The 27,765-nt window shown below is 41.9% G+C and overlaps 1 protein-coding gene across 1 annotated transcript; it reads left to right on the plus strand.

Moving 5' to 3' along the window:
- Positions 1-475: 475 nt before the first annotated feature.
- Positions 476-20,501, plus strand: cd82b (CD82 molecule b). The gene is made up of 9 exons (XM_084554800.1): positions 476-599; positions 6,661-6,733; positions 7,836-7,908; positions 12,558-12,682; positions 13,877-13,951; positions 15,394-15,492; positions 16,869-17,042; positions 17,627-17,710; positions 18,525-20,501. Exons 2-9 carry the CDS (start codon positions 6,671-6,673, stop codon positions 18,600-18,602), a joined length of 771 nt encoding a protein of 256 aa, XP_084410926.1. The 5' UTR covers positions 476-599; positions 6,661-6,670; the 3' UTR covers positions 18,603-20,501.
- Positions 20,502-27,765: the final 7,264 nt, after the last annotated feature.

The raw sequence follows: 27,765 nt of genomic DNA on the forward strand, positions 1-27,765 counted from the left end.
TAGATAATGAGTACTGATGCGTGTATTTAAAATGACAATTATAAACACACTTAAAACTCTCATAACATGGCTTTACAGTGCACCGCTGCTGCCCCTTTCTGCCCTAATAATAACCATAACTTGTTCTTTTAAACTTTTATTCAACCATTTTTCTCATAATGACATAAAATCTATGAATCAAGGAACCATTTCAAACATTTACCTGACGATACTACTCACTGTTCATGCATATTTGCCCTGTAATGAAGAGTATAATTTTAACTTTTTTAACTGATTTGTAATCTTGAATGCAGCTTCATTATAACTCATTGAGAGATTGTTTAATAAAACCGACTCAGAGCAACATGTTTGCCTGTGGCCCCTCGGAGTCTAGGGCCGCCCCTGCTTGCGGTCTCCACGGTGGGACAGGAGAGGGTTAAGAGGAGCAACCATGTCAGTGACCGCACGGTGGGGTGTGTGAACACTTGTACAGACTCCCACACACACACACACGCACACACACAGCACACCGAACACGTTTCTCAGAGTCTCTTTAGTCTCACACAGCACAGAAGACAGACTAGTCCTCCACCAACCTCCTCTGGAAGCACCAACAAAAAGTAAGTATTGTTCATATTTACAAGTTTGTAGCCAGTAATACCATTAAAATAAGAGTAGGAGAACATGTCTTTGTGCTTCAGCTTCTCTGTGCGCCGACTTTAGAAAACTTTGTCTGGCGCTGTAGCGATCGTTAATGATTAGTATTTCCATTAAACTGACAGAAAACCAGTTAATAACTAGTGTGGTAACATCGGTTAGCTACCTGAGTCGAGTTTAAGGTAATTCCCTGTAAAGTTCAGCAGTCTTTGACATGGTAAACGGAGTCAGGGACGTTTCAGTTGTGAGACGTAAAATGAGTAAATTAAATAGTGTGTCTGTGTCGGTACGAGTTCACAAAGACGACAAGAGTTTTTAGAGAAAAACGACAACTTTTAACCTAACAGCCTAAATCTGCCAGTCCGTCCATAGTCATCTCTTTGTCGTGTAGTTATTAGTCATCTTGCAGTTTAACAGATGGTTCAAACATGCCAGCTTTTTTTATGTCTTCATTTATTTATCTTTTTGTTTCTGTGCTGGACGTGTTTAAAGAAGTTAACTGGCAACTGCAACTGTCAAGTTAAATATAAAGTGTGTTTGGATAATTGTCCTCCTCATTGGGTCTCATTGTATCTCCTGGTGGAGCTCGCTTTAAAGAATACCACATAAATGTCAGTTTATTACATCTTAACAAGATCAACCCGAGAACTTATTGTCTGATTTTTAATGAGGCTCATTGGGACAAAAACGATTTGAGAGGTTACCAACCCTTACCATTGTGAGCAGAGGTGTAGAAATAAAATCTGGGGCCCTCCTTTCAGTCTCAGTGGGGCCCCCCTTCCTTCCTTTTTAATACATGGAATTGTCTACACAAATACCTGGATTGATAACAATCGCACATGATTCTTTGGATTAGAAATAATGAAGTAAAGCATATTTTGGCCTCCATTTTTCTGTGAAGCCTTACACAGTTTCTTAAGTCTTTATTAAACCCAGAACACAAATCAAAGGTGGAAAGCCATCTCTCCCTCGCACTTCCTTTCACACCCATGACATGTATGATTTACTATTGCATAATGAAAGACAAACAAATACAACTTCTGAGGAATATTTTGCAGAATTAAGGTAAATTACCACATAGATGTAGTGTAATAAAACTGTTGAAGCCTAAACACACAAATTCATTAGATGGACCTAAAGTCAGGACTATTTCCTGCTATTACCCTCAAACTGATTGACTCTCTTAATATGAGAGTCGTCTAATAACTTGGCCTGAGTTCTTAAACTTTACTTGCGCTGCTGAACATTTATTTCCCTCAGTAAAACTTATCAAGACTTTCAGCGTAAACGGCTGCTTGAAATTGCCTCTAGCAGTCACTTAATGAGCTCTGTGTGACCAATATTCTCAGTGTTATGAGTAAATGTGATGATGGACCTTCCGCTGGTTGTTTCTCAAATTGGATGTTGCTTCATTCATCTCTAGTGGATGTAATATTAGCTAACTAACCATGTTGTAAAATAATATGAAACCTCTCTGTACCACAGCTCTTGGTCCACATGGTGGTTTTCTGTCTGAGATAAAAATAATATTTAAATTCCAGACTTTGGGTGGTCCCCCTCATGTTTGGGCCTTGTTGACAGCACTGTTGCCCTCGCTACTCCAGCCCTGACTGTAAGCTGTAATGAGGGAACCATTGAGGCTAAGGAATGAATAAACAGCACACATGCTAGGTGACATAAAGTTACCACACTTCTCTGGTTGCATTAGCTGTAAGCACTTGAGCAATATTGGTGTTTACAAGCAGAAAGACATTCAGTATCTGAGCTGGTGCACGTAGTGGAGCAAGCAAAAGGAATGTAACTCTTGATCCATCAGTTACTCAGCAGTAGTATGTGTTTTCCTATATTGAGTTTACATTTGAAAAAGTAATGCTTTAGAGTTTAGGTGAAAAGGTTCCAAGTTGTCTTCAAACTGCAGTAGATCAATGTCTGTGAGTTTCTTGGTGCTGTCTTGGACACTGTGCATCCTTAGGCAATAAAACACAGAAATCAATGCCAGTTACATGTCAGCTACCGATCACTCACAGTTTTGTGTGTTTGATTTTAATTTGCCCAAAAGTCTGCTGTTGCTGAGACCTGATATTTGTTTTCCTGTCAAGGCTAGATTGGTCACACTAAGAAAATACTAAATGTATATAGACTAAATTATTAAAAAGGCGATATAGTAGTAATACACCAAGTCTCTGTTTAGTCTTGTTGCTATAGATGCTTCATCATTTCCACAGAATGGTACGAAGGTACCTGGCACTCAACCACAGTGGGGGATTTTCTTATTTTTGTCATAGAGTTGGGAATCCCCTCCGTCCTACAAAAATCAGTGATGTCTATTGACTCATGAAGAGACTGAACTGATTGTCTAGATGACATATATCCCATGAACCAGACAAATGAAAACTGTTAAGACATAAACGAAAACTTGTAAATCCGTGATAATAAGTACTAATACCATCCTTTCGCTTTCACAAAGGTGAATTCCCACTAAAACCAGTTTTCAGCAATGAAATGAAACCGTTTACTGAAACAAGAAAAAACAATTCTCGGCCACAGTGGTCAACAAGCTACATCCTGTTTGAATACAGAAGGATAAAGGACCTAGTTGCAGATGTTAAAGCGTGTTTGTAGTATGGTATTAATGACTGTAGATTATGTAAACGGGTTCATTCCAGTGCGATCACCTCACAGATGTGTGAATGAGGTCATATATATTTCTGTTAGGAGGAGGTGAGAGAGAGTGGCTGGCACATTGCCTGATTTTTTGTGTTCAACAGGGCCATAGCTGATCCATGCTGGGTCCATTACAGACACAGTTGCAGCCATCTGCTGCTAACGCTACAATCATCTCTGTACCTCGTGTTTCTCAACTACAATAAGCACTGATTTCAGCTGAACACTTCTTTTATTCCACACTAATTGTGTGTGATCACACATTGTACCAAACCACATGGAGGTGAAAGGGGGCAGCACAGAGGGGAAAAAAAAGTCTCTGTGAGGTCACAGAGTGTGGAAAGTTTACTAATTTTAAATACTTCCTGTTCTTTTTTTTTTTTACACCAATCTGAGCATCTTCTATTCTTTTCAACCATCCCATTTCTGATAAACCTTGCCTACTATAATTGTCATTTGATTTCAGCAGCTTTATACTACATTTCTACTGGTTTTATTATTTTTTATTTTTTATTTTTTATTTCTATTTTATTTAATTTAATCTTTTCTTTTTATCTGAGGTTCTTAAGAGTGTGTTTTTTATGGACAACTAAGCTACTGTAACCAAGCAATTTCCCTTGTGGATCAATAAAGTTTATGTAAGTCTAAGTTATACAAGGTTATAATGGCACTGTTGGCATTGTTCTTTGACTCTAGTTTGAATTTCCATTGCTCTTTCCAGTCTTTCGTTTCACTTTGGAACAGACGTATCATTTGCTTTCAGGGAGTCTTGTAATGCGACTGGGCTTGCCTACACAACTTCAGCAAATGTAACGCTATAAAACAACCCCTCAACTTTACCAGCGCCGTGAGCTTAGGTGCTAAAATAGTCTGACCATTCGGCTACTTCAGAATAATCTGAGTTGGGCCCGTTTGCCTGTTTAATTCGTTGATTGAAAAATACAATCCGGGACACTGAGGCATTGTTAGGAGCGGTATTCACGTGGCAGGGCTCAGTCAGCAAACAATGGTTGTCATAACTGAGCCTTTTTTAATCCACACTGCTGCTCAACATCTAGACATAAAGACCAACAATCTCCTTTAAGGATTATCTGCTTTGCAGGGGTATCTGTTGCGTGGTCTGTTTTGCTAACATGAAATTGTGGTGGTATTTAGGTTATGAGATACAGCAGGCCAGTAACAGTAATAGTGATGTCAGCTGTCTTTGGATAAACCTTCTCTACGGATCGCGTGCCACACATAAAGATTAAAAACCCAGCCGAGCATGTTGGATGAGAAGCAGATAAAGTATTTGTTTATCAGTCCTGAATTTGGTTAGTAACTAGTGATGGCTCCCAAAAGATCAAATGACAGTAGACACTTGGTGAAACCTAACTTGTGAGTTTTACTTACAGGCTTGATGACATCAAAAATAAAATAAAAATAGCTTTGCATTAGCAGTTTCATGGGGAAGACGTTACTATATTTACTGTATTTTCAGTAATTGTGGCACAGCTTTTTTTCCCCCTTTTATTTGTTCAGCATAGTGGAGACAGGAAATGTGGGTGGGGGGGTGGAGGAATGACACACAGGGAGTGAAATTAAAGATCAGTATTTTTAGACAGGTGCTGTTCTGAAAGTCTGTTTCGTTTTTTTAAAATAGCCATTTCACGTTCTCGTGCCAGCACATCTAAAAGATAGGAGGTATGTGAAATTATTACTTCCCTTTCCGTTGCATGTCAGTCATGCTGCTAATCAGCTGAAGAGGAAGATACAAGTCTTGCAGTGAGACGTGACTGAGAGACAAAGTAAATATAGTTTATTTGCATTTGGGTTTACTCCCAGACTTAAAAGCAACTGTCAGCATATTTTAGCTACTAGCATAATTGGCCTTTGTAGAAGGTGAGACTGACCCTGTGGGAACTTTATTCATTCTTTCATTCATCTTCTGTAACCGCTTGTCCTGAGAAGGGTCGCGGGGGGACTGGAGCGTATCCCAGCTGTCATCAGGCGAGAGGCGGGGTACACCCTGGACAGGTAGCCAGTCTATCACAGGGCTAACACAGAGAGACAGACAACCATTCGCACTCACATGCCAACACCTACTCCCAATTTAGAATCACCACTGAACATCCTGTAGGAACTTGTTCCTCCCAAAAAAATTTGTAAGTTGGAAAATCACAAATCAAAAACAAACCTTTTACAATAATTACAACTGCAACCTTTATATATAATCTACAATATTCCATGTGCAGCCACTGGGAAGAAGCTACAAGTAAAAGAGAAGAGAACAGCTGTCATCTGATACGCAGGGAGTTGTCTTCCTAGGATATTTTCAGACTCCTTCAATAACCACAATGGCTGGTTATATTTTCAGTGCTCACTGTGTAGGAAAGGGTCTGGTTGTGTTGAATATTTTCGTTGGCCTCGCGACGCTCAGGCTGCACTCATGTTGCCAGGAGAGTTTCGCAGAGTTTGTGACTGTATGTGTGGCACCGACTTGACCTACAGGTGTTTTCTCAAAGGAAAACCTAAGTCACGGGGAAAGTAACACGATGCACACGTGGTAGGAGACAAATTCACACCTTTCGTGCGTGAGGGAAACTGAGTGTAAAACGGCGCAGGCGTCACCGTGGCGTGCTCAGACTCAAAATGTCAGACAGCTGCAGTCTTGCCTCAAGGGTCTGATTCACAACGTTAATGTGAGTAATTTGGTCATATGACATCAGCCAAACCTGCTGAACATAGGCTTCCCTTGAAATTGATGGTAAAACACTGTTTCTAGCCAAGCTAACGGTAAATAAAGCTGTAGATTGGCCTAGCTTCCCTGTTCCTGTGGGTGACAACAATAGCATATAGCCACACCAGCTGTAATGGACTCTACACAGTTATCATGACTTCACCACTCATCACTTAGTGGTAGTCTTTCAAGCCGGCCTGGTTCCTCCTCTGTCAAAAATGCAACTGTATTTGTTAACAAGCTTGCTCTCACGTATTGTCATAAAACCTATAATTCTAAGCCTACAGGACAATAGTTGTCTCATAAAAGTGTGGATCAGAGGAGGCTGGGCTTTTAAAGACTGGAGCAACGTGGCTGTTGAAAATGAATTAGGCTGATGCTGTTGCTTTGAAGATTAAAGCTGTGTTTAATCAGCAACCCTACTGAGCAGATTTTCCTGTTGTCGTCGTTCTTCTGTGGCTTGTTCACTATTAAGCTTTCTCAAGGCTAACAGCCTTAGTTTCTTCTTTTTTATTGCATAGTTTCTTCATCTTAAATCTGTTTTCGTCTGTCTTTGTTATCTCACTCCCGCAGAATGGTGCCGTATTACTCTACTGAAGTTAACTTAGCCAATTAATTCTCCTCTGTTTTTTGACTTTCAGACACACAACCATGGGGAAAGGATGCATCGCCGTCACCAAGTACTTTTTGTTCCTCTTCAACCTCCTCTTCTTTGTAAGTAATTTCATCACTTTGTGGTTGCCATGGTGGCACAACTGCACACGCATGGCAGGCATTGTCAGAATCCGGTTACATGATGTTTACCTGAGGTAGTACAATAAGTATGCTGTGTTAGCTCAGTTAAATTGGACACTCGTGATGCCTCGAGAGCTGGCCGTTGCCTTTCGGTTTGCAATTTGTGTTTTTATGCAAATAGATTTGTGGAGATACACAGGGAAATGTTGCAGTGACTCTGCCTGGGGGCAACGAGGCTTTACAGAGCAGCCGGGTCTAAACAACCGCAGATGTTTCCAGTTTGTTTCCTCCTCTCCTACACTGGTCACAACATAAAGTCCAAGGGTTGATAAAACTCCAGACTCCTAAAACCTACTCTGCGAGGATGTCCAGACCTTTCCAATGAGTCTACGGCCGTAAACCTGACGCAGACCTTTTGAAGTGAGCACTCCACCGGTGTCTAATAGGAAGCGTGTGTGTCCTTGTCAGTATTTGTCCATGTGGACAGATTAGGCTAGCGGAGGTTAGGGGAAGCCAGGAAGTGGTGGGTTAATGATGGCTGCTGGGTGCTCAAGAGTCCTTCTAAATGAACAGCGCTTAGCCAAGGCTCTAATTACTGTTGTGGGGCTGAAGAGGGGGAACAGTGCAAGCGGAAAACTGATGAATCAACAAAGCCTCTCTTCTAAGGATATTGCCCCCACAACTCCTAAACAAGGGCCTGCTGATATTCTGAACCTCATTACAATGACACATTGGGGTAAATCTGATCATTTTCTCGGGCCAGTGTCATAATGTTGCAGGCTCATCTCTGACTGCTGTGACCACTTACTCTGAAAAAAATCTAAAAGATTGAGTTATTGAATACTGGATGTTAATGGTGAGAACATAAACCAGAGTGATCCTCTCGATCCTCTCCACATTCTTTTCCCTCTTAGTGTTGCTATGAGAGAAAGACAGAGAGAAGATCTGATTACTCCCAGATGTGACAGGAAAGAAGCAAAAAGCAAAATTCCTCTGTTTAAGACATACCAGCGCACATTCTGTGTTTTACTCTCTTGCAAGATTTGGAGCTTGATTCTTCTCTTTCTCCCTCCCCCCGCAGGTTTTCGGAGCGTTGATAATGGGCTTCGGCCTGTGGGTCCTCTTTGATAACCAGAGCTTCATTGCTGTTCTACGTAAGTGCTGTAACACTCTTTGCTGACACATCCATTAGAGAGAAACGCTTACTTAAGAAAAACATTCATCACTTTTGACCTGAGTTCTCTGAGCGCAGAGGGGGCGTGGATATTAGAGACCGGAGAATGTGCCAATCCTTAAAAACCTTGCCCTAGTTTGTGCAGCTTATGAGGATTTTTTTTTTTTTATCTCATATTTAACTCATTCCCATGGAACCAAAGACAGATATTCAGCTCACGGATGAAACTTCCTCAGGCTGTCCCGCAGACACACATTGACAGCACATCTGTGGGCAGCAGGTTAGTGAAAGGAGGTGACAGGCTCTGGTTTACTAAGGCACCTCGTGTTGTTTCCTCTTGTACTATAAAAAGCAGTTTTACTTCCCCACAGTTTCCACAGAGTTGGACTTTGAGCTTGCCTGTTCCCTCACAGATGGCAGAGGTGTGCTGACAGAATCTCCCACCTTGACAGATGTTTATCTATTTGTAGACACCGCATAGTAAGACAGACACCAAGCCTCCGAGGGGCATGCTGTTAGAGACTAGCTTATCAGCCATTTTAAGGACAACAACGTTTTAACTCAGGTTATCTGCTGTGAAGATACTAGAGAAAGCATAATGAAACCCAGGTCTAGCCTTGCCTGAAGAAAAAGGGTGAACCGCAGATGGAAATTCTTAGTTGCCATAAATCTCTTTATAAATGATTTCACTGTATTCATTCCACATGGAGGATTTCCAAGAGCTGCAGTTGAGTTTTTCTCTCTGTTTCATTCTTTTAGTTTATTGTGTGGCAATTAAATACATGTTGGAACTCAAATGTGGCATCACACTCTGATGCCCCTTCGTCACTGCCACACACCACTAAATAAATTAATCAGTAACTATCTTGATAAGTACTTATTGACACCCTTCTGATTTCTGAGTCACTTCATTTATTTATATCATTGTAAACTGAATGTTTTTTTTTTTTTTTTTGGTTTTGAACCATGAGTGGAACAATCAAAACATTATCTTGAGTAATGGAAACTTTCTAACACGTTGGCAGCATGGTTCAAACAAAAATGAGAATAATCAAAAGCGGAAAGAGGCATTAACAGCTAAACATAGATTTTTAGCTTTCATTTATTTTTATGCCGCCCATAGCTAAATGTAGTGCGTTGATACTGAGCACGGCAAATGTCTCAAGGTCAGTTAGATCTAGAGAAACGTATATTTAGACTGGGGGGTTTGTTGTTGGTTTTTTTTGCTGCATTGCTACTGATGGGTTGTGAGAAGTCTGGGGTTTTGACGGAACATCGTGAACTGACCTCGTGCCCTAAACCAGTCAGACTGAGTCCTATATTTCTCTTCCAGCTCTCAAGGTCAGTAACAAGGGAAGAATCTCTACAAGGTTGTTATTAAGTTGAGCTTGCTTATCTGTGGTTCGGCCTTCATAAAATAAAGTCAGCTTGGTATTCATCTTCCCTTCCTATTGTTGTGGTAGTGCAGCTGTTCCTCCAGAGATAGCATGATTCACTGATACCCTAAGGATGGTGCTCCCATAAGGAGGGATGACCTTGTCTCCTGCATGTATTTTTGTTGCCTGTACCTTGGAGGGGTCAACCTCCGTTCCTGTCTGGATTTTCTAAACCCACTGGAAATCTCTTATCAGTGTGTTGGGGAACAAAAGCTGCAGGCAGCTCTGTTTATTGACTCTGTGTGTTCCCCTCAGAAGTTGTACCATTGCCTGACCATAAACAGGATCTCTGTGTTTTCAGTTTCCATTCTTTATGAGTTATATTAGTAGAGGCCCTTGCAGCTGTCCCAGTGACCTCAGGCAGGGAAACTTTGACAAAGATGTGGTTCCCTTAATTTTTTCAGTTAAAGAGACATCTTTCCCTCAGTGTGTATCCCTCTGTATCAATACAGCGATGTTAATAGTTTATTCTACTCTCATGATGCCCTGAATCTGTCTTGCTGCTTCTTGCCAAAACACAGTTTGCCTTATGTTTAAACAAAAGTCAGCCTCGGAAAGGAGATACGTGAGCCAGAGAGCGCACCAGAGCACAGTGTGGAAATGTGCTTCATATTAATCCAGAAACTTTTACAAAGTCGTGAGGAGACAAGCGGAGAACTTGGATGTAAAATTATTTTTCCTGGGACCGTTTAAAAACCCTGAAGAAATTCAGAATTCAGCCCAAAGTTGATCCACTGATGTTTACATTTTCAATCTGGACGTAATGTCAACCGTGACTTTTCACCGCCTGTATGCGAGCTGAATGTGTGGCTCTGGCCGTGTTTACAGAAGGAGCTGCAGTACCAAACAGTCCTCCCTCCTCCCTCCACGTCCTTCTTCAGCGGCACCATAATTCTTTCCTCTTTAAATGGAAAGTTCCATGGAAACCACTCAAGGAACTATTTTAGAAGATCTACCAGAGACCTAGATGGAAACTTGCCATAGTACACGACAGAACAGCACAGTAACCAGGCAAACACATGCTGACTACGGGGGAATTGTATGTTTTAGTATTACCACTGAAGAACACAGATGGTAGTCTTGGTAGTCTAGCAGGAAGCTCGTAAAGTACAGTATCTGGTGCGCTGAAACACCTGCACACACTTTGATAAAGAAATAACAACTGAACTGATTAATTGCCCCTCATTGTTCTTCGATGTTTCCTGCTACACGTGGTTAGATGAGACAGTCAGTCTTTAGTTCAAACTGTTTGCCTTAACATGCAAAGAATTTTACAAAACTGCTTCAGTTGAAAACGTTGCGTGCAGATAACAGAGCTGATAATTTTTCTAATGTTGCATTACATTTCCTGTTACTCCCGTGTGTATGCTGCAGTGTGTTGCAGGGTAACCACACACAAACATCTGAGTGCATTGTAGTTCCAAGAATTAATAATCACAGAATACAGACGATTTGCTTACATGGGGAATATAGTCTGACTGTTAGTAAATCTCTGCTTGGGTACAGTGGGATATTTTAATGATGTCAGGAATCTTTTACGTTCCTGTTTTGTCAGCATTGATCCTCCAACCAGAGCGTGTCAGTAGTCAACATGTTCATTGAGGCAGTTTGAGACTTAAAGTATTTAATGCATGTCCCTGGTTCTCCAGGTAATTAGTGTGTAAAGAAACCCGTGGACATCTGTTGCTTTTGCAGATACTAGTTGTGTGTGGGCGTGGGTACGGAAGAGACTGAAATAACATGCTTCTATAGAGTGCTGGATATAGAACATACAGTATGCTGGTCTGCCTCCCTTTAAATGCCACCCTGTAGCCACATAAACACTCTGCATATGTTGAACCAAGTACTTTCAAGCTTTCAATTTTACTAAAACCACAACATGCACTGCATGTAGAGTCAGCATCCTATCTGGGTTTAGTGACTTCCATGTGCAGACTATAGGTTTATGTGGATTTTACCAGTGGCGGTGTTTCAATACACTACAATTTCTGTGTAAAGTTGTTATTGATGTTCCTTTAGAGTCTGCAACAACAAACATAGTCATTGTAATCTGGCAGAATTGATTGATCTTTAAAATATTTAAAAATCTTAATTTTGACATTTTAGAAGAATGTTCTTCAGCCCAACAGATGTTAGATTTATGATAATGACGCAGCCTGCAAACTGTAATAATGTGTGCGTGAGATAAATATAAAAACTCAGGGCATCTTTGAAGTCAGTTGATGAAAATACATGAGAAGTTTTTATAAGAACCAGCTAATATTCATCATTTACAGGCAGAAAGTCAAAGCGAGAGTAATAGAGTTGTACTTGAAAGGAAGAACTTGTTTTGGGATAATTAATATTCACCGTGCGTCTGCCAGGCCGCATGCTTTACGTGAGCGTAAAGAATCAGCATCTTAAATAACATGGGTGTTAAAAATAGCTGCATCTAATCAGTTTTCTCGTGAGCGAGCCAGAAAAAGGCACTGAAGTATATTCCTAGCAGATATCAGAGCAGCAGCGGTGGAGCTGCTGTGTCTGCTCTCTTCTTTACCAAATAATTGGGGGGGAGTTATCTGATAGCTCTGCCTGGTTTGCTTGGCTTCGGGAATCCTGGAGCAGTTTCACAAAGCTCAGATTTTGGCTTCATCCGCAGAGTGAGCCTCTCACTCTCTGGAGCCCCTCCAGCCCAGATAAGGCAGTCACAAAATGGCTCCAGTTTATCTCCTCTCCAGTCTTCCACTCTTCATTTTCAGTCGTCATGTTCCTGAACCTCTTGCACTCTACATACCAAAGAAATCAATTCATCTTGGTGCACGTAGCACTCCAACCCTCTGGTGGCCTACTGGATGAAAATAATCTTTTGTGGGAGAAAAGTGTTCGAATGCTCTGAGTTAAACATAGGAAGTTTACTCTGTGTAGTGTTGCTCGCTTTAACCCTGTATAAAAGGCTTCTGCATCTGAAAGAGGCCTAACTGAGCTGCATTTGTTTATAGCCACACTCTGTGGTTAAAGTTAAAAAACAAACAGGGGCAGAGTTCGGGGTGCTTGTCACCATGAAAAACCATGTTCTTCAGTGCATGCTGTGTACTCAGGGGTTAACTATGAATTAAAATAAACTGTTTATATCAAACTGTTACAGCAGATGCTTTACAGCCCCCTTATAGCTGTCAGCGGCTGAACTCTCTGTCTGTGTTTATGTCTCCTCCAGAGGAATCATCAGACACTGTAAAAGTGGCTTCATACATCCTCATCGGAGTCGGCTCCCTCTCGATGGCCATGGGCTTCTTCGGCTGCATAGGAGCCATCTACGAAATCCGTTGCCTGCTGGGTCTGGTGAGAACTTCTTTTTGCGTTCGTTTCTTTCTCCAGCAGGCAGGCATAGGGTTAACGCCCCTCATCACAATGTGAGAAGTGCATTTAAATCTAACATCTGAACCATGGTTTAGTCATGACCACACAGGAAACTGATACATAAAAAAATGGAAATTCATTGTGGTGTTGAAGGGGTTTTAGCTGCTGACCATGAACAAAGTCATTTCTTGTACAAGACCATAGTAACAACATAAACAGCTAAAAAAAACAACACCTAAAGTATATGTTATTAACTCTAATCAAGAATGATGTTCTGATCTACCCACTGCCCACCATATGCTTACGCGTATGCTGCTACTGTTTTAAACACACAAAAGCCACACTTGTTTTGTGCATTCACCTAAATGCACCTGCTTGAGAGCTCAAGCGGGGCTAAGAACACATGATAGATTCCTGCTGACAGTAAAGCCCCTCAGCGTTTCTGCTTATGTGTGTGGGGCCAGGGAGCTCGCAGCATGTGCTGAGGGGAGGGGGGCTGTCAGGGATAAAGCCAGGCAAATGTAGGGGGTACGCCTAGAGCGGGGATGGGTGATTGACCTCTGCAGCGTTAAACCTGCTAGGGGTTAACTGAAGAACTGCCATGACCTACTTCTCCGGGTGACAGTGGCCAGCTGGCAATATTCCCCCCCATCTCACACACACACATGCACACATTTGAAATATAAACACGAGACCAGAGAGGGATTTCTCATGAGTTTCATTGTTCTTGTTGAAGGCTTTCGTATATCTACATAATCTCTCTGTAAATGAGTGAAAAAAACTCAAAAAGTCAAAGGTAACGGTGTCTGAGAGATTAGCCTGTCATAACACTGCCTCTCGGACACGAGGTGTGGACACTTGTTTTGACTGCCCCCCCCAAGTGGCCATGCCCCGCTGTGTCTGTCAGCTGTTCGGTGCTGAGCAGGTAGTGTACGCTGGAGTTTTAGGACCGTCTGCTGCGGTTAAAAATAACCATGAGGGTGGAGCAAAATGGTCAAGATAGGGACTCTTTAAACAATAGAGCTGTAATTTGTTATAGATTCAGGTAATGAGCCTCATCATCACAAGCTTCAGCCACTGCTATTATAAGAAATGTTGATTTTAGCTGCTTTTTAATAGACTTCTGCTGACAGTGTTTTAAGAGCATTCATTGACATTTGCCTTTATCCGCCACAGTACTTCACCTGCCTGCTGCTCATCCTCGTTGCCCAGGTCACTGCTGGAGTTCTCATCTATTTCCAGAGGGATCGGGTAAGACGTGAACTCTAATTGTGCTGTTTACAGTCCCGTTTTTTTCACTTCCCTTATTTCTTAATGTCACTTCGGGTTTCTCTGGAGAATGTTTTCAGCACCCACGTGTCCTGGTGCTTTCCTCTCCCGCCGCTCTTCGTCCCACCGTTATAGTTTTGGTTGATTGTGCAATGCCCTACGCAACCGTAACGTCTTAGCTTAACCTGTTAGGGAGCCCCCTGCATCCTGTGATGAAACCCGGTTTCAACACAGGATGCAGGAACGTGGCTTTGAGTGGTGGTAGAAAGTGAGACGAAGCAGGTGCACTGAGTGAGAACTATAGAGGAAGTAGTGCACGTGCTTTTATTCTTTGTTGAACGTTTTCATTGTCATCTTGGTTCCCCCTGTACAACGTTTTTGTTTTTTTGTGTTAGAGGCAGAGAGGAGAGACCAGTACTCACTGAACGAACGTCTCTAAAGCTGTTGTCACATGCTAACATATTAATAATGTCTGTCCAACATTACCATATCTAAGAGAGTAATTATCACCCCAGGGACAGAAACTACTTAAGCCTTTGGTGACACACTGCCCCCTACAGATAGGATCGCTCAACACCCAGTGCATACATCAGAGGGCAAATAATGAGCAGTGCACCTTAAGCAAACACAGCACACATATTGGTTGCAGCAGTATTGCATCCAAATACCAGTGGTCATTTATTATAATTTGGCATCTGTGGATCATTTGGACATCTAGGTTTCACTCAGCATATTTTAAGTGATAATCAAGCTGAAGTTAGGAAGTCACATCATTGAAACCAGCCTTAAATAACATATCCAGCCTCGTGGGTTTGTTTCAAAAGGAGTGTTTTGTTTGAACGTATCATTGTCTCAGACCGGTTTCAAACTCTCTGAACAAGGACGAAACAAAACAGAAACTAAAAAAAGCCTTTCTCTTGATAACCCTCACCCCTGCATGACCAGCATGTACAGTATGTATGTATGTGTTTTTTGTGTGTCTGTGTACAGCACGTGTGTGTACAGTATGCAGCCTTCGGCACGCTCCCTGTGTTTAAGGCTCACCACAGGGCAGGGTGGCGCCCTTTCCCAGAATAGGGCGAGGCTCACGCTCATCTCCCGCAGAGCTGAGAGGCTGCATCGCTGCCCCTGCTCTGTGGTCTGACGCACATACGCACAGAGTCATTCTCCTCTTGAGCTGTGTTTGTGCAGTGTTTCAGCCCAGCATGGGACTTCTAAGTTCACATGTTCATATTAAACATGGGGAAAAAGATTTAGCGCGGGTGTTTTTTGTTTTCTTGCCTCGTACGCTGTTTCTCTGCCCTGCACCCAAGTTCGATGTCCAATTCTTTGAATATTTTAGTGGGTTATCTTGAGACATAAACACATCTGCTATAATAATTTAACTTCACACGGATGATAATGCATCCTCATCTCTTTTCCAGCTGAAGCACGAGATGTCCAGCATCATTAAGGGCATGATCATCAACTACACCGGCCAGAACAAGACCACGGAGCACACCTGGGACTACATTCAGAGGACTGTGAGTGGATGTTTACACATTCTAGTTGACTTGGCTACACCTGTGATGACTGCAAACAATTAATAAGCAACCACTTTATCAACAGTACATTCAAAGAGCGCCCTGTTCCTCTGCTTACAGTGCAGCCAGGCCAGTTAGTCATTGTCTTTTCTGTCACGCTGAACATAACTCAAGTTGCAGGTTTGGTCCCATGCTGAGAAGTTCAGTCTGGCACCTCCTGCCTTTCATCAGTCAGCTCATTGTGCTGATTCCTCTCGTTGCGTTACCCCATTGCAAAACTTAAGTGTAACAAAAAATTCAAACCACAATGATATGAATTCTTGCTGACTGCTGTTCAGTTAAATCAATCCCACGTTTCACCATGTTTCGCAAAAGTAAAGTTCAGTTCAGTTCAGTTCAGTAATCATAATACACGGCTGCAGAAGAGTGAAAGTAAATATGTCAGTCCACTGTGTTACGTATGAAGGCAAATTCAAATCTAAAGATGTTAAGGATAGTGACAGATTACATTCATTGCTGGATTCAGAAGAACGACTCATCACTTTGAAAAGCATCCCGTCAGTGTTTTCATAAGATTATTCGCTATACCGTACATGTGCATGAGCAGAGCTTCTATCTGAAGTGACATGTTTATTTTTAGAGTGGGTGGCCCCAGTGTGAACTGAACATTTAATCCTTCATCACTTTCAAGAAGTGACTTCACCAAAATTACAGAATGGAGTTCTTTTTTTTTTTTTAAACTTATCCTTAATGGTGTCTAGCCAGCGAGGCAGTTTTCTCGTTTCTTTTTTTTTTCTTCACTATTCAGTTTCCACTTTAAGCGATCTTGTCTTGTCCGGCAGTCCTCAGTGTGAACAGTGTACAGTGGAACTACTGTCTGCTGAAGAAAGACTCCCCCGTCTGTGGCTTATCCAGAAAAACAGACATCGTTGCAAGAGTAACATGCTGCTGCCGAGTTTTTCCGAATTCTAATGCTTTGTTGTGCTCAAACTAAATATTATTCACTGTTTTTCTGGTGGCAGCAAGTTCCATCTCATAATGTCAGTGCATAGAACTGAAACTAATCAGACAGTAGGAGAATATTTATATTTTGTACTTTGGATGAACTGACTCATTAAACAAATCTTCCCCACCCCTGTCTGCCTTCTCTTTCGCTCTTTCCCGCCAAGCCTCTTTCCTCCTGATCATTACGGAAACATCAGCCAAGAAGTGATTGGCCTCAAAACATTACAACAAACATGCTCGTTCACGGAGCCAACAGATTTACTGGTTTTGCCTTAATCCTATTTTCCCATTAATCTCTGTCTCTCCTCTCCTTTATATGTTTTTTTTGGTTGTCTTTTGACTTATATCCTCTCTCTCTCCTGTACCTCCAGATGGAATGCTGCGGATGGACAAGTCCGGGGAACTGGTCCGAGAACATTTGGATCAAGAACAGCACCCAGAAATTGTACTCATGCTCGTGTCGCAATGAATCCCTGCCTGGTACCGACAAAAAACAAACAGGCCTGTGCGAGTACCTGTCCGAAGACCCACCTGTCTTTGAAACAGTACGTCCATTTCCTTTCACTTACAGTATGTTTCATAATCTGTATTGTCTGCCTTGTTAAATGCTGCCCAGTCCCACAAGGCTTATATAAGAGCTAACATTTTATCTTTAAGTCCAGACCTTGCTTGGGTTTATTGTTGCATTGTTCTGATAAACCTCACACCTTTAGTCATTACATAACTTTTCGACTCGTGTTGTGTAACTCAGACTGCCAGCTCAGCGTGGTCAGGCTTAATCAGCACAGTGATCAGTAACGGCTGAGGCGAGTCATTTGTCTGTGTGATTTGTTCCAACACCAGGGAAAGCTCTACTGTTCTGTTGTTTGGTCTGCATGTTTCAGAAACCCGACACTCTCTCCACCATTTTCCTCAGCTCGGCTAAGCCCTGTTATTCTTTCCCTTTTACCGACTCTGCTCCAGAGCCAGCGGTAGTGTTTTCAAAAGGCTCTGCTCATGTCCGGCTGGGATCGCGTAGTCATTCATCTCTCTGCCTGTCAGCCTGAAACCTCTCCTCTTTCCACGTCTTTCTTAACCTCATTCTCTCCGTTTCCCTCTCTCTCTCTCTCTCTCTTGTCCTCTCCTGTAGGGCTGTGTAACCAACGTGGAAAAGTGGCTCCTGGATAACTGTGGGATTATTCTGGGAATCTGTGTCGGTGTGGCAGTCGTGGAGGTAGAGTATCCAACTCCTCCTCTGATTATTTTCAAGAATACCTTAAGACCACCAACGTGTTTCCGTGCTCTAAACTCCACGTTTGCGGACGTATCATATCTGCCTCTGGAGCGTAGCTTGTCTATAATCTGAAACGCTGAACAGCGCAACAATGCAAAACATTGCAGAAGTATATCTATCTTTAATCATTCATACACACAAGTATGCTGCATCGCTGGTGTGGCTGTTGGTAAAAAGCAAATAAATCAGCAGCTCAATACTGTACCCAGGAGCCATAGAATCAAAGAGTTATAAATCCTCCTGTCAGTTACTACTCTCATGTCTATTAAATATAAAAGTGCAGCCTCTTAGCTTAGCTGGACGCAGAGGCAAACAGCTGGCCCGACTCAGTTCATCTCTCTTCATAAAACCATGTGTGGTTTTTGCACTTCTGTTCAGATATGTAAATTACTAAGGCAGTTACTGCATGGATGCAGATTCCAGACCTCTGTTATTTATTTTCAGCTAACCGTCCACTTGCTCCAGATTCATTTTTGACAGAAATACAAAGGAAAGAAAGCTTAAACTCTCTGCAGGACAAGAAACAAGACATCAGTAATAAAACATCTTAAGACAGTGGCCTCCTTGCCAATCCATTAAACCTGCACCAAGTATTTAATCCGGTTCCGTGCTTTGGACACGAAGCATTTAAAAATAATTTTGTTACAAACTCACAGACAAATCTGTGACGCAGTAACTGTTTATAAATGAGTCTGAGCGCTCCATTAGTCAGTTTCGACTCTGATAACTAAACTGACAACTCCATTTCCTCCAGCTCCTCGGGATGATCCTCGCCATGTGTCTGTGCAAGAGCGTCGTCCAGGAGGATTATACCAAAGTACCGAAGTACTGAGCTGAGGACAGAGCCAGCTTCACATCACACACAGATGGACGGAGTCTCCCTCTCTCTCCTTGCCTCACATTCCTGCACACACAACACACAACACACACACACAGACAAATTAAGACAGCTGTCTCCACCATTTGAGCTTCCCAGATCTTCACAGCTGTGCAAATTTCTCACGCCCCATATGTCCCACACACACACACACACACACCTTTCACTCAAGCTTGACACACTTGTTGGACCTAAGTTCTTCATCTTTCTTGTTTTATCCCTTGTGTTGTTTTAAGATGACAATCATGATATTGTTAGTGAAAGCTTAAGAATTTAGTGGTTTGATTCTATGTAAATGTTCATTTGTATGTTTTGTTTTTTTGGCTGACCTCAATTAAGCGCTTAAAATAGTGGTATATATAGAGCGAGCACTTTAAGTGATATGTGGTGAGCTGAGAGCCAGAGCATCTTCTGACTCCGGGGCAGGGAGATGAGAGGGAAATAGGAGGGTGTGTGTGCATGTGTGCGTATGTGTGTCTCTGCATGGTAGGCCCTCTGAAGGATTAAAGCCACTCTGTGATCCTGCAGCTGGTATTTTTGGTACAGAGGGTGGAGGAAAGGCCCAGGGCAGGGCTGCTGCGGTGGGAGTTTTGGTTTCTGCCACTGCCTCCTTGTACCCAGTAGCCCTGATATTAACCTCTATTGACGCTCACCACCGTTACCTCCTCCTCCTCCCTCCTGCTATCCATCGTCAGTTAGCATCTCTAAATCAAGTCTTCCTCTTTGATGTGTACAACTGGTAACCAGTAACCCTTCAAAATGACCAGGTCCGCTTGAAGTAAGTGTGTATGAAGTGTTGAGTGAGTATTTTATTTCCTTTTTGTTCTTTTTTTTTATATTCACATGTCATCTGTTTTTTTTGTTTTTTTCTTACAACTGTATATATGACTTTGGTAAGGGATTACAGCACTTTAGTGCTTGGTCAGCGTTTTATATGGGAAAGCTTTCACCCACACATGCTCTTGTTTTAAGAGTCCTATTGTTTCCTCTCTATTGTTGCGCAGAGTGCGGCTGCTTGTCAGCACAATTTTTGTCAGATTCAAAGAAATTGGAAACCTTGGCAAAGCCTGTCATCACCCTTAAAGCCATATTTTCATTTCTTTCGCGTGGAATGAGTCCACGAACAGAAAGCGGGCTGCAGCTTCTACCCCGAACATCTTTATTTAAGATTCTCACACCGACATTTATTATAAAAAGTCTTGTTTTTACCTTCAAAGCAATAACGTTTAAAAATGGCAGCTGGGTAACCACATTGTATTTTCCCCTCTCTGACTGACTTATTGAAGTAATTTGTCTGGTTTATGTTATAAGTTACAAAAGCAGAGAATTCCTTAGACCGCCGTGGCCATCGGCTCATTCTTCTCTGATCTTCTCTAAAACCATTTCCATTCCCTCATCCCGTTTATTAGCCGTCTCATTATCTTAGTCCTTCCACTTCATTCCAAATACACTATTATAGCTGAATTTATGGGTCATTTAATGGGTAGATTGCACTTTTACGTAGTATTTCATGCCTCTCGCACAAGTCCTCAGATCATGTTCGCCGTGCTGCAGTCACGGAAAGAGAGGAAAGTGGCAAATGACAAAGCTCCTGTTTTATGAAACATTAATTTAAACTTGATGATGAAGGCTTTTTATTGTTTTAAATATTTTGTACACTTTTACAAAAGTTAGATTAGTAGAAGACAATATTTGTGGACCTGTAAGCCATTTTTAGTAACAGTTTATTTCTCTTTATTATTGAGACTATTAATAAATCTGAACAACTAGAATCCTTTGACCTCTTTTATAATTTTGTTTGACTCTGAACCGAGGTATTAACACGACTTGTTCGCATAAAGGCTGATATTCTGAGACACTGCTTACCGTTTGATTTTTCCCATGTGGTCAGACGTCAGGTTTGGTACCTAAAGCAACCAGAAGATGGCAGCATATCCTTAACAGTGTCACCAGCTGTAAGTGGAAAATGCATTTAATGAGCAAAATTAGTATTTTATGGTCTTTTAAGTGTAAAATGAAAGATTTTTCATCACATGATTAATTATGTCCTAGGACCCTTTTCTATTAAAGCTGCAGGTATAATTATGGGCTTCCTCCTGACTCTTAATAAGTCGCTTATTAACTACCTTTTCTTATTCTGCACCTTTCAGCTAATTCATGCGTTTCTTTTATTATTTCTTAATTTAGTCTTTTTGCTAATGTAGTCTGACTACCCCGTGGCTCTGCAGAACAAAGAGCTCCACACACATAAATTTGAGTGCTTTAACAGGAATTTTCCTCTGCAATAAAACACAAAAGAGCTCCTCTCATAAGAGCAGTGACTCTTATCAAGGAAAAGGAGCCTCATGATGTCATGTCACGCCAGAAGCTAATACCTCACCACTGACTCCGCCGCTTTTAAGCAAAACAACACGACGCAGCGCCGTCTAATCCACTATTGTCTAAGACACTTAACCTCAGCATAATGAGTAGAGCTTAGTGTTCTCTCAGGAGACTGTTTTTTAAAATACTCAACAGAGCTACATCTCATCAATGGGCTCAGAGGGCTTCAGCCTCTAATTTAGAACATGACGCTGGAGTTGAACAACAACTCAGGGCGGAAAGCTTCCAAAACTTTTGTCTCTTTAGTTGCTGGCCAACAAAAGACAAGGCTTGTGCACTGTAGGCACAAAACTAATTACATCCATTTGAAACCATTGCAAAATCACAGTCTCATTCAATAACACTTAGGAAACAATCCCTCAGTCATGGTGGAACATTTTTCCTGAGAGGAGAAATAACCAATTTCTCTTCTCTTGTTTTTCTGTCCCTGAACTCAACTCCGGTTCAGCTACTTCACTGTTTCATCACGAGAAAGGAAAAAATATCCATATGATTGCTGGAAAATTGGTCAATTAGTCATCAAATTAATCAACAATGGTGTAATTTGATAAATCAGAAAGAAGCAGGGAAGTAATTTGTCAAGCACGCGCAGTATATCAACCATATCTAGCTTCCAGTTTCTGATAATTGAAGATTTGCTTCAGATCAGTAGACAATAATTATAAAGTAATTCTAATTATACAGCAGTTTGGATTTTTAATCAATCTGAAGACATCGGGTTGGACTCTGAGAAATACTGATGGGTACTTTATTTTGATAGACAGTACTCTTCTTTGTCACAAAACTGATCACAGAACATTTGGACAAAACCCGACTAGATGTCACGTTCTAAAACATTAAGGGTTTTTTTTTTGTATTTTTTACAATTGTAAAGACAAAACAGTAAATTGATTAATCTACCATAACTGGAAAAATAATTGATGTTGGAAAAACAGTCGCCAGTGCAGCCAAAGTGCACACAATTTAGATTTTTTCGTCGCACACAGCCACGGAAAACACATGTCTGTAGCAGCAGGACAGAGTACTGCTACCGGTGATGGGTTCAACAGATCACACACACACACACACACACACACACACACACACACATACACACTGTCCCGGTCAAAGACAATGAGGAAGGAAAGCTTCCTCTGTTTTTTCCACATAGCTGTCAGTCAGGGCGTGCAGGGCAGAGGAAGTGGGACAGATGATGATCCCACTGAGACCCAATGAAACAGAAGAATGAATAATGAAGATGTCAGGTCCTTGCGTTCATTAAGCACTCAGAAACCAGGGGTGATGTAGAAAAGAGATTGGATGAGCGTGCCTCTTGAGAACATTTGACAGGCAGGTAAAACTTTTGTAATGATGTGGAACATCTATTTACGCCTTGGCACTGAGCTCATGCAAATAAGCTCCATGTTTACCAGGATGTTCTCTCTGTAACTATTTGTCCCCTATCAATGAGGGGCTTAGAGAGCTCTCTCCGCAGCTGCCCCCACAGCCTGCTGCACTCGTCCCCCCTGCATCCTGTTCACACTGTGTCAGGGACGTGTTCAGGAGGTACCCCTCCCCACATGGCCCTCAGTCACCCCCTGCAGGACCCCATCTCCACCTGTGGACTGACCCGGTCCCTTCCTCCCGCAACAGACCCTCACTGTCTTTCCTGTTTTCAATCTCTCAATCACACATAAACAAACTGTGTGCACTCAGTCTGCTGCGCGTACCCCCCTGATAGATACGTATAATAACATAACTAGCCGGCTCTAGCCCCTGTCTGGTGCAGATTACTTTTAAGCCCGAGGAGCTCTAATCAGAAATGAGCAGTGTCTGAGTCACAGTGCCCCTGTACAAGATGGAAAGAGGATCAGCCTAGTTCCATTAGCTGTTTAAATTGTTTCTGTGATAGGCTGAGAGGCGGCAAGTGGCTGCAGGTCAGTGGGTGTCCTCCGCCTCATTTCCTGCCCAGCGGCGAGCAGAATCCAGAAGAATGACACGTTCACTCACACTCCTTCCACCACCTTCCTTTTCCCCCTCCACATCTCTTTGTACCTCTCTCTCTCACTCACTCTCTGTGTGATGAGGGCAAGCTCTCCTCTTCATGTGGGCTCTTTGGCCTGTGGAGAGTAAAGACTGCTGAAATCACTCTGGCACAGATCCACTGCCTCAAACATTGGCGAGCATCAGCAGAGTCAGAAAACTCATGGTTTCCACTCGAATCCAATGAGTTGGAGGCGAGAGAGGCAGGCAGTACTTATTTTTTTACCTGACTCCACTTTAATCCTTAAATCCATCACATTTAAGGGGGATAACAGTGGACATTTGGCTCCACGTTACATTTATCTGCCATCTTTTTTACTATGCAGGTTAAGCAAAAACAAATGCTGGTCTTCAGCGGCGCACCAAACAGCCACAACATTATGACCACTGACAGGGGAAGTGAATAACGTTGACCATCTTGTGACAATTCAGTGTTCTGCAGGGAAATATTTGGATCTGGCATTCATCTGGATGTTACTTAGACACGTATCACCCACCTAGATGAGACCAGGCAGCCCCACCCCATAGCAATGACACTCCTTGATGGCAGCAGCCATCCCCAGCAGGATGTAGCCTGACACTGGCACACACACAAAAATGGTTTAGGAACAACTAAAAAAAAAACTAAAAACAAAAACAGCACAAGGTGTTGACCTGGCCTCTAAATTCACTAGATCCCAAAGTGATCAAGTATCTGTGGGATGCACTGGAGCAAGCCTGACCCTCAGAAGGCCCATGTCCATTCTCTGATGAGTCACAACTGTTTTGGAGGCACAAGGGAGACCTAGACAATATTAGGAAGGTGGTCATAATGTTATGTCTGATCAGTGTATATATCATTGTTAATATTAAGGCAGCTTCAAGCAGCTGTAGAGTTGGAAAAAAAATCTAATAACATCCATTTGAAATCATTGTAAAACTGTAGTCCTGTTCAATAACACTTAAAATACGACCCCACAGGCATGTTCCAAAGTCACATTTAACTACAATAAGCTCACCAAAAAAAAATGTAACTGAGAAGTATTTTTTTCGATTTTGAACTCAACCCATGTTCTACTACTTTATTGTTTCACCATCAGATGGCTGAATGTCTACGTGATTGCTAACCTTGGTCAATATAGTTATCAAATGATTTGATGTAATCTGATGAATAGTAAATAAGTAAGAAAGGTAATTTATCAGGCAAATCAGTTAATAATGTGCTTCCAGCTTCTGATATTTGAGGTTTTGTATCAGATCATCATTTCCACTCGAGCCCAGTGAGACGAAGGTGAGGGAGGGACCAGTCAGGTCCTATTTTTCTGCCAGCGTTTGCAGATTGAGCGAAAACAAAGGCTTAGCCCGTAAATTACGATGTATCACAGGAGATTCAGTGGTGAATAGCATAGTTAAAACCAATTCAACCTCAACCAGCTGTGGAATGGGGTAAAAACATTCATGTTGCTATCATTATTACAGACACGGTGACTGTAGTTTGAATCACAGTTTTAGTGGAAATGAGATTGTTTGCATTTCTTTTGAACTGGAGAACAATATAAAAGCGACAATGTGGTTTTAGTTGCTCTCTGTTCCAGTCCTCCGTGCTCCTTTACGCCTAGAGATGTGATTTATAGGCCTCACTAGCACCACGATGCTTCATTTATAATACATGCTGTGTGCAGTATTTACGTGTTATTTACACACGTTGCCCCTTTGATAATATTTCTCCTGATCTTTCAGCTCTGTTTTGTCTTTGTATTTGTCTTGATGACTTTTTACCTGATTTGCTAATTCTTCATTCTAGTCGCCTTTTTTGCTAATTTCAGAAACGGCTAGCTGGTCGTTTATTTCTTCTCCGCATGTCGGGCCCAGTTGGAAAAATTGTGAGAATCAGAGATCCAGAGATGGCAGGCAGCGGCACCACCTGTAGTTAACATGTTTTGATGATCACACCTGAGGCCTGTGCTTGAGGTGCTAATTATCTCTCATTGTATCCATAAATACCTCATCATAATCACACTGTAATCCTCTGCACCAAATTGCAACCATAATATTGTTCTTTGGGTGTACCCCACAAGCTATAATGAGCTATCTCTGCATTGAACCCTTGAGGGTGTTTGTATGTGTGCCTCTGTGTATATACACTGTATAATGCCGCTATGTGTTCATGAGAGTGTGTGCTCTGCGCCCGAGTGAGAGTTTGTGCCTGATCTGATTGATGGAGGTGGTTGTGGAGGCAGCGCTCCCCTGATTGCAGCTACAGGCAGCGCTAGGCTTCTCATTAACCTATGATAATGCACCTGTCACCCTGATACCAAAGCCTCGCAGCACATTTGTTGCGGATGGCTGTGCTCGCCTCTTCTCCACCTCCTTCTTTCTTTGTCCAACTTCAGTCTTTCTTTTCTTTTTCATTTTCTTCTGAAATCACGTGATCTAACGCACACACAAACTAAGCTCCGCCGTCGGGAGAGTCTTGCTGACTCTGCGCCAAAGCTGACCGCAGCAGATGGAGGTTAGTGCTTTAGTGAATTCCCCCCTCCGTCTCTCTCTGTCTTGAATGCAGCAGCAGCTATAGTATTTAATAGGATCTGTGTTCACTAACCCAGTGGGACAAGGGTTGATACAAGATCAACTGTTCCAGCTTTCATGACTGAGTTTGTGTGTGGACTACAAATGCGGCAGCAAGTATGGGCGACAGTATGTGCTTTCACACAACATAAGCCCTCTGAGTTGACTCATTTGCTGGCTGGTGGAGATGTGATCGCTCCTTCTGGTCAGTGGCTCAAATGAGAAAACTGTTTGAGTTTCCTTTCAGTTCGGCACATTTGTTCTGGACTGATCAGAACAGATTTCAGTGAATGGATCAGATCAGATCAGATCAGATCAGATCTAGAAAATAGGTTGTTCAAAAGAAATAAAAGGATTCTGAAACTGGATTAGATCAGTCCCAGTTAAGGCCTGGATCAAACCTTTAGTCTGCGTTATTCAGAAGTTTTTGTGTAGTTTCCTGTGACGCAAAAAAAATCTGGGATCATCCTGATCAAAGGGTGAATCAAAACTTTGAAACTGCTCAAATAATCCAGTATTCAAATTGAGTAATATACTGTATATGGACTTTGTTTAACCTTTATACTGATCAGCTCAGTGCACTGCAAGTTAAGAAAACGCATGCAAATAGACAAATCTTCATCAATATGACAACACATGCTCTGCAAATCCGTGCAAGGACACAGATGAACCATTCAAAAGTAGTTTCTAACAATTGCATTCCCTTTTACACATCCATTCATTCTCCCATTCTGAGACAACATCACAGGTTGGTCCGGGTCTTCATTAATGTCATCACAGAGAGGGACGTGGCAACTTGTGACAATGTGGATGACCTCATTTAAAAGAAATTTAACATCGAACCGGATCTATTCATGTTTGTATTGTTTTATCGTGCTGTTTTCTGTCATATGAAAATAAAACAACAATTTGAGTTGCTATTCAGTAGCTATACAGTCAAATTGGAATTGAATATAAAAAATATGAATTATCTGATCACAGACAGCAAAACATATGGGACCCGAAGTAAACTTTTTGAGCCCAGGGTTTGGTTGCAACGAATTTTTTTATCCCTTATTCATATCAACCAGTTTCAAACTTAGGATTTACCAACTCAGTTTGCACGGCTAGAATTTAAGAAATGTAAAAGCTTCAGGAAAATGAATAAGGACTCCCAGGAAACATTTATAGAGCAGTCAAATGAAGTCACTGCAGCGTCATACTAACACGCTACAAAATAAATGTTTTACAGGCCAAAATATCACATTTGAGCACTTGTGAACATAGGAGAGATAGAAAAACAATGAGTTCTTCAAACAACTTTTTGAAAGGATGAAGAAAGGGTTAGGGTTAAGGTTGGTTCTGTTACGTCATCTTTTTCTACTGAATATTGTCAGTCACGCTGACAATCCTCCTTTTCCTTCTCATTCTCTTATATTTCCAGCAGAGTCAATGCTCCACGACGAGCAGAACCACTTTGCAAAAAAAGTTTTTTATTAGGATTGACATTTTAAGGCATGTAACACATATTCCTATTGGATCATCTTATTTGGCGTCCCTGTAAAAAGTTACGTTGGAATCTCTGATCAAAAAGATTTCAGTTTGGTTTATGAAATACTGTCCATGTAATCATAGCGGAGGACTGGGTATAAATCTTTTACAACAACTAATCTCCACATTTGTGTGATACAGAATGTTTTAATTTATTGATGCCTAAATATTTCCCCCTATCTGAACTTCTGAGAAGCTGACACAATCAGCTCCAGTAGTCAGCATCTGATGATAATGTCTCTCTGTGAGACTAGAAAGTCTCCAGCCTCATCACCAGATGTCTTATTTCTTCCCCGTAGCCCGTTCCAGTCGGTTTGTCTGCTCTCCAGAGGGCCTGTGTGTGATTTATTCATCCTATCTGCACATTTAGTGCCAGGAACACACCCTGAGAGCTCACAGGACTATATGGGAACGCAGCCTCCAGCCGCTGGAGAGTGTCGAGAGAGGGAGAAGACTTTTAGAGGACACATAGTAAATCAGTCTGGAGCTATAGATGTGTGTCAGAACTGTTGCACGTGAAGCCGGGGCTGCTGCTTCAGAAGGTGTAAACGAAGGGGCTCAGAGTCTATGAATTTGTTGAGGGTGTTTAGGTTAGGGGGCTTTGGTGGAGGGAGTGAAGCTTCAGTAGCTCCCATTA

Source organism: Chelon labrosus, assembly GCF_963514085.1.
Source record: "Chelon labrosus genome assembly, chromosome: 11".
Taxonomy (NCBI): Eukaryota; Metazoa; Chordata; class Actinopteri; order Mugiliformes; family Mugilidae; genus Chelon; species Chelon labrosus.

What these genes read in the sequence shown, in the direction of transcription:
- cd82b (XM_084554800.1), top strand. Translation starts at nt 6,671, where the DNA reads ATGGGGAAAGGATGCATCGCCGTCACCAAGTACTTTTTGTTCCTCTTC. An exon ending in TCTTCAACCTCCTCTTCTTT is followed by an intron (nt 6,734 to 7,835) that starts GTAAGTAATTTC and finishes CTCCCCCCGCAG; the next exon opens with GTTTTCGGAGCGTTGATAAT. An exon ending in ACCCACCTGTCTTTGAAACA is followed by an intron (nt 17,043 to 17,626) that starts GTACGTCCATTT and finishes CCTCTCCTGTAG; the next exon opens with GGCTGTGTAACCAACGTGGA.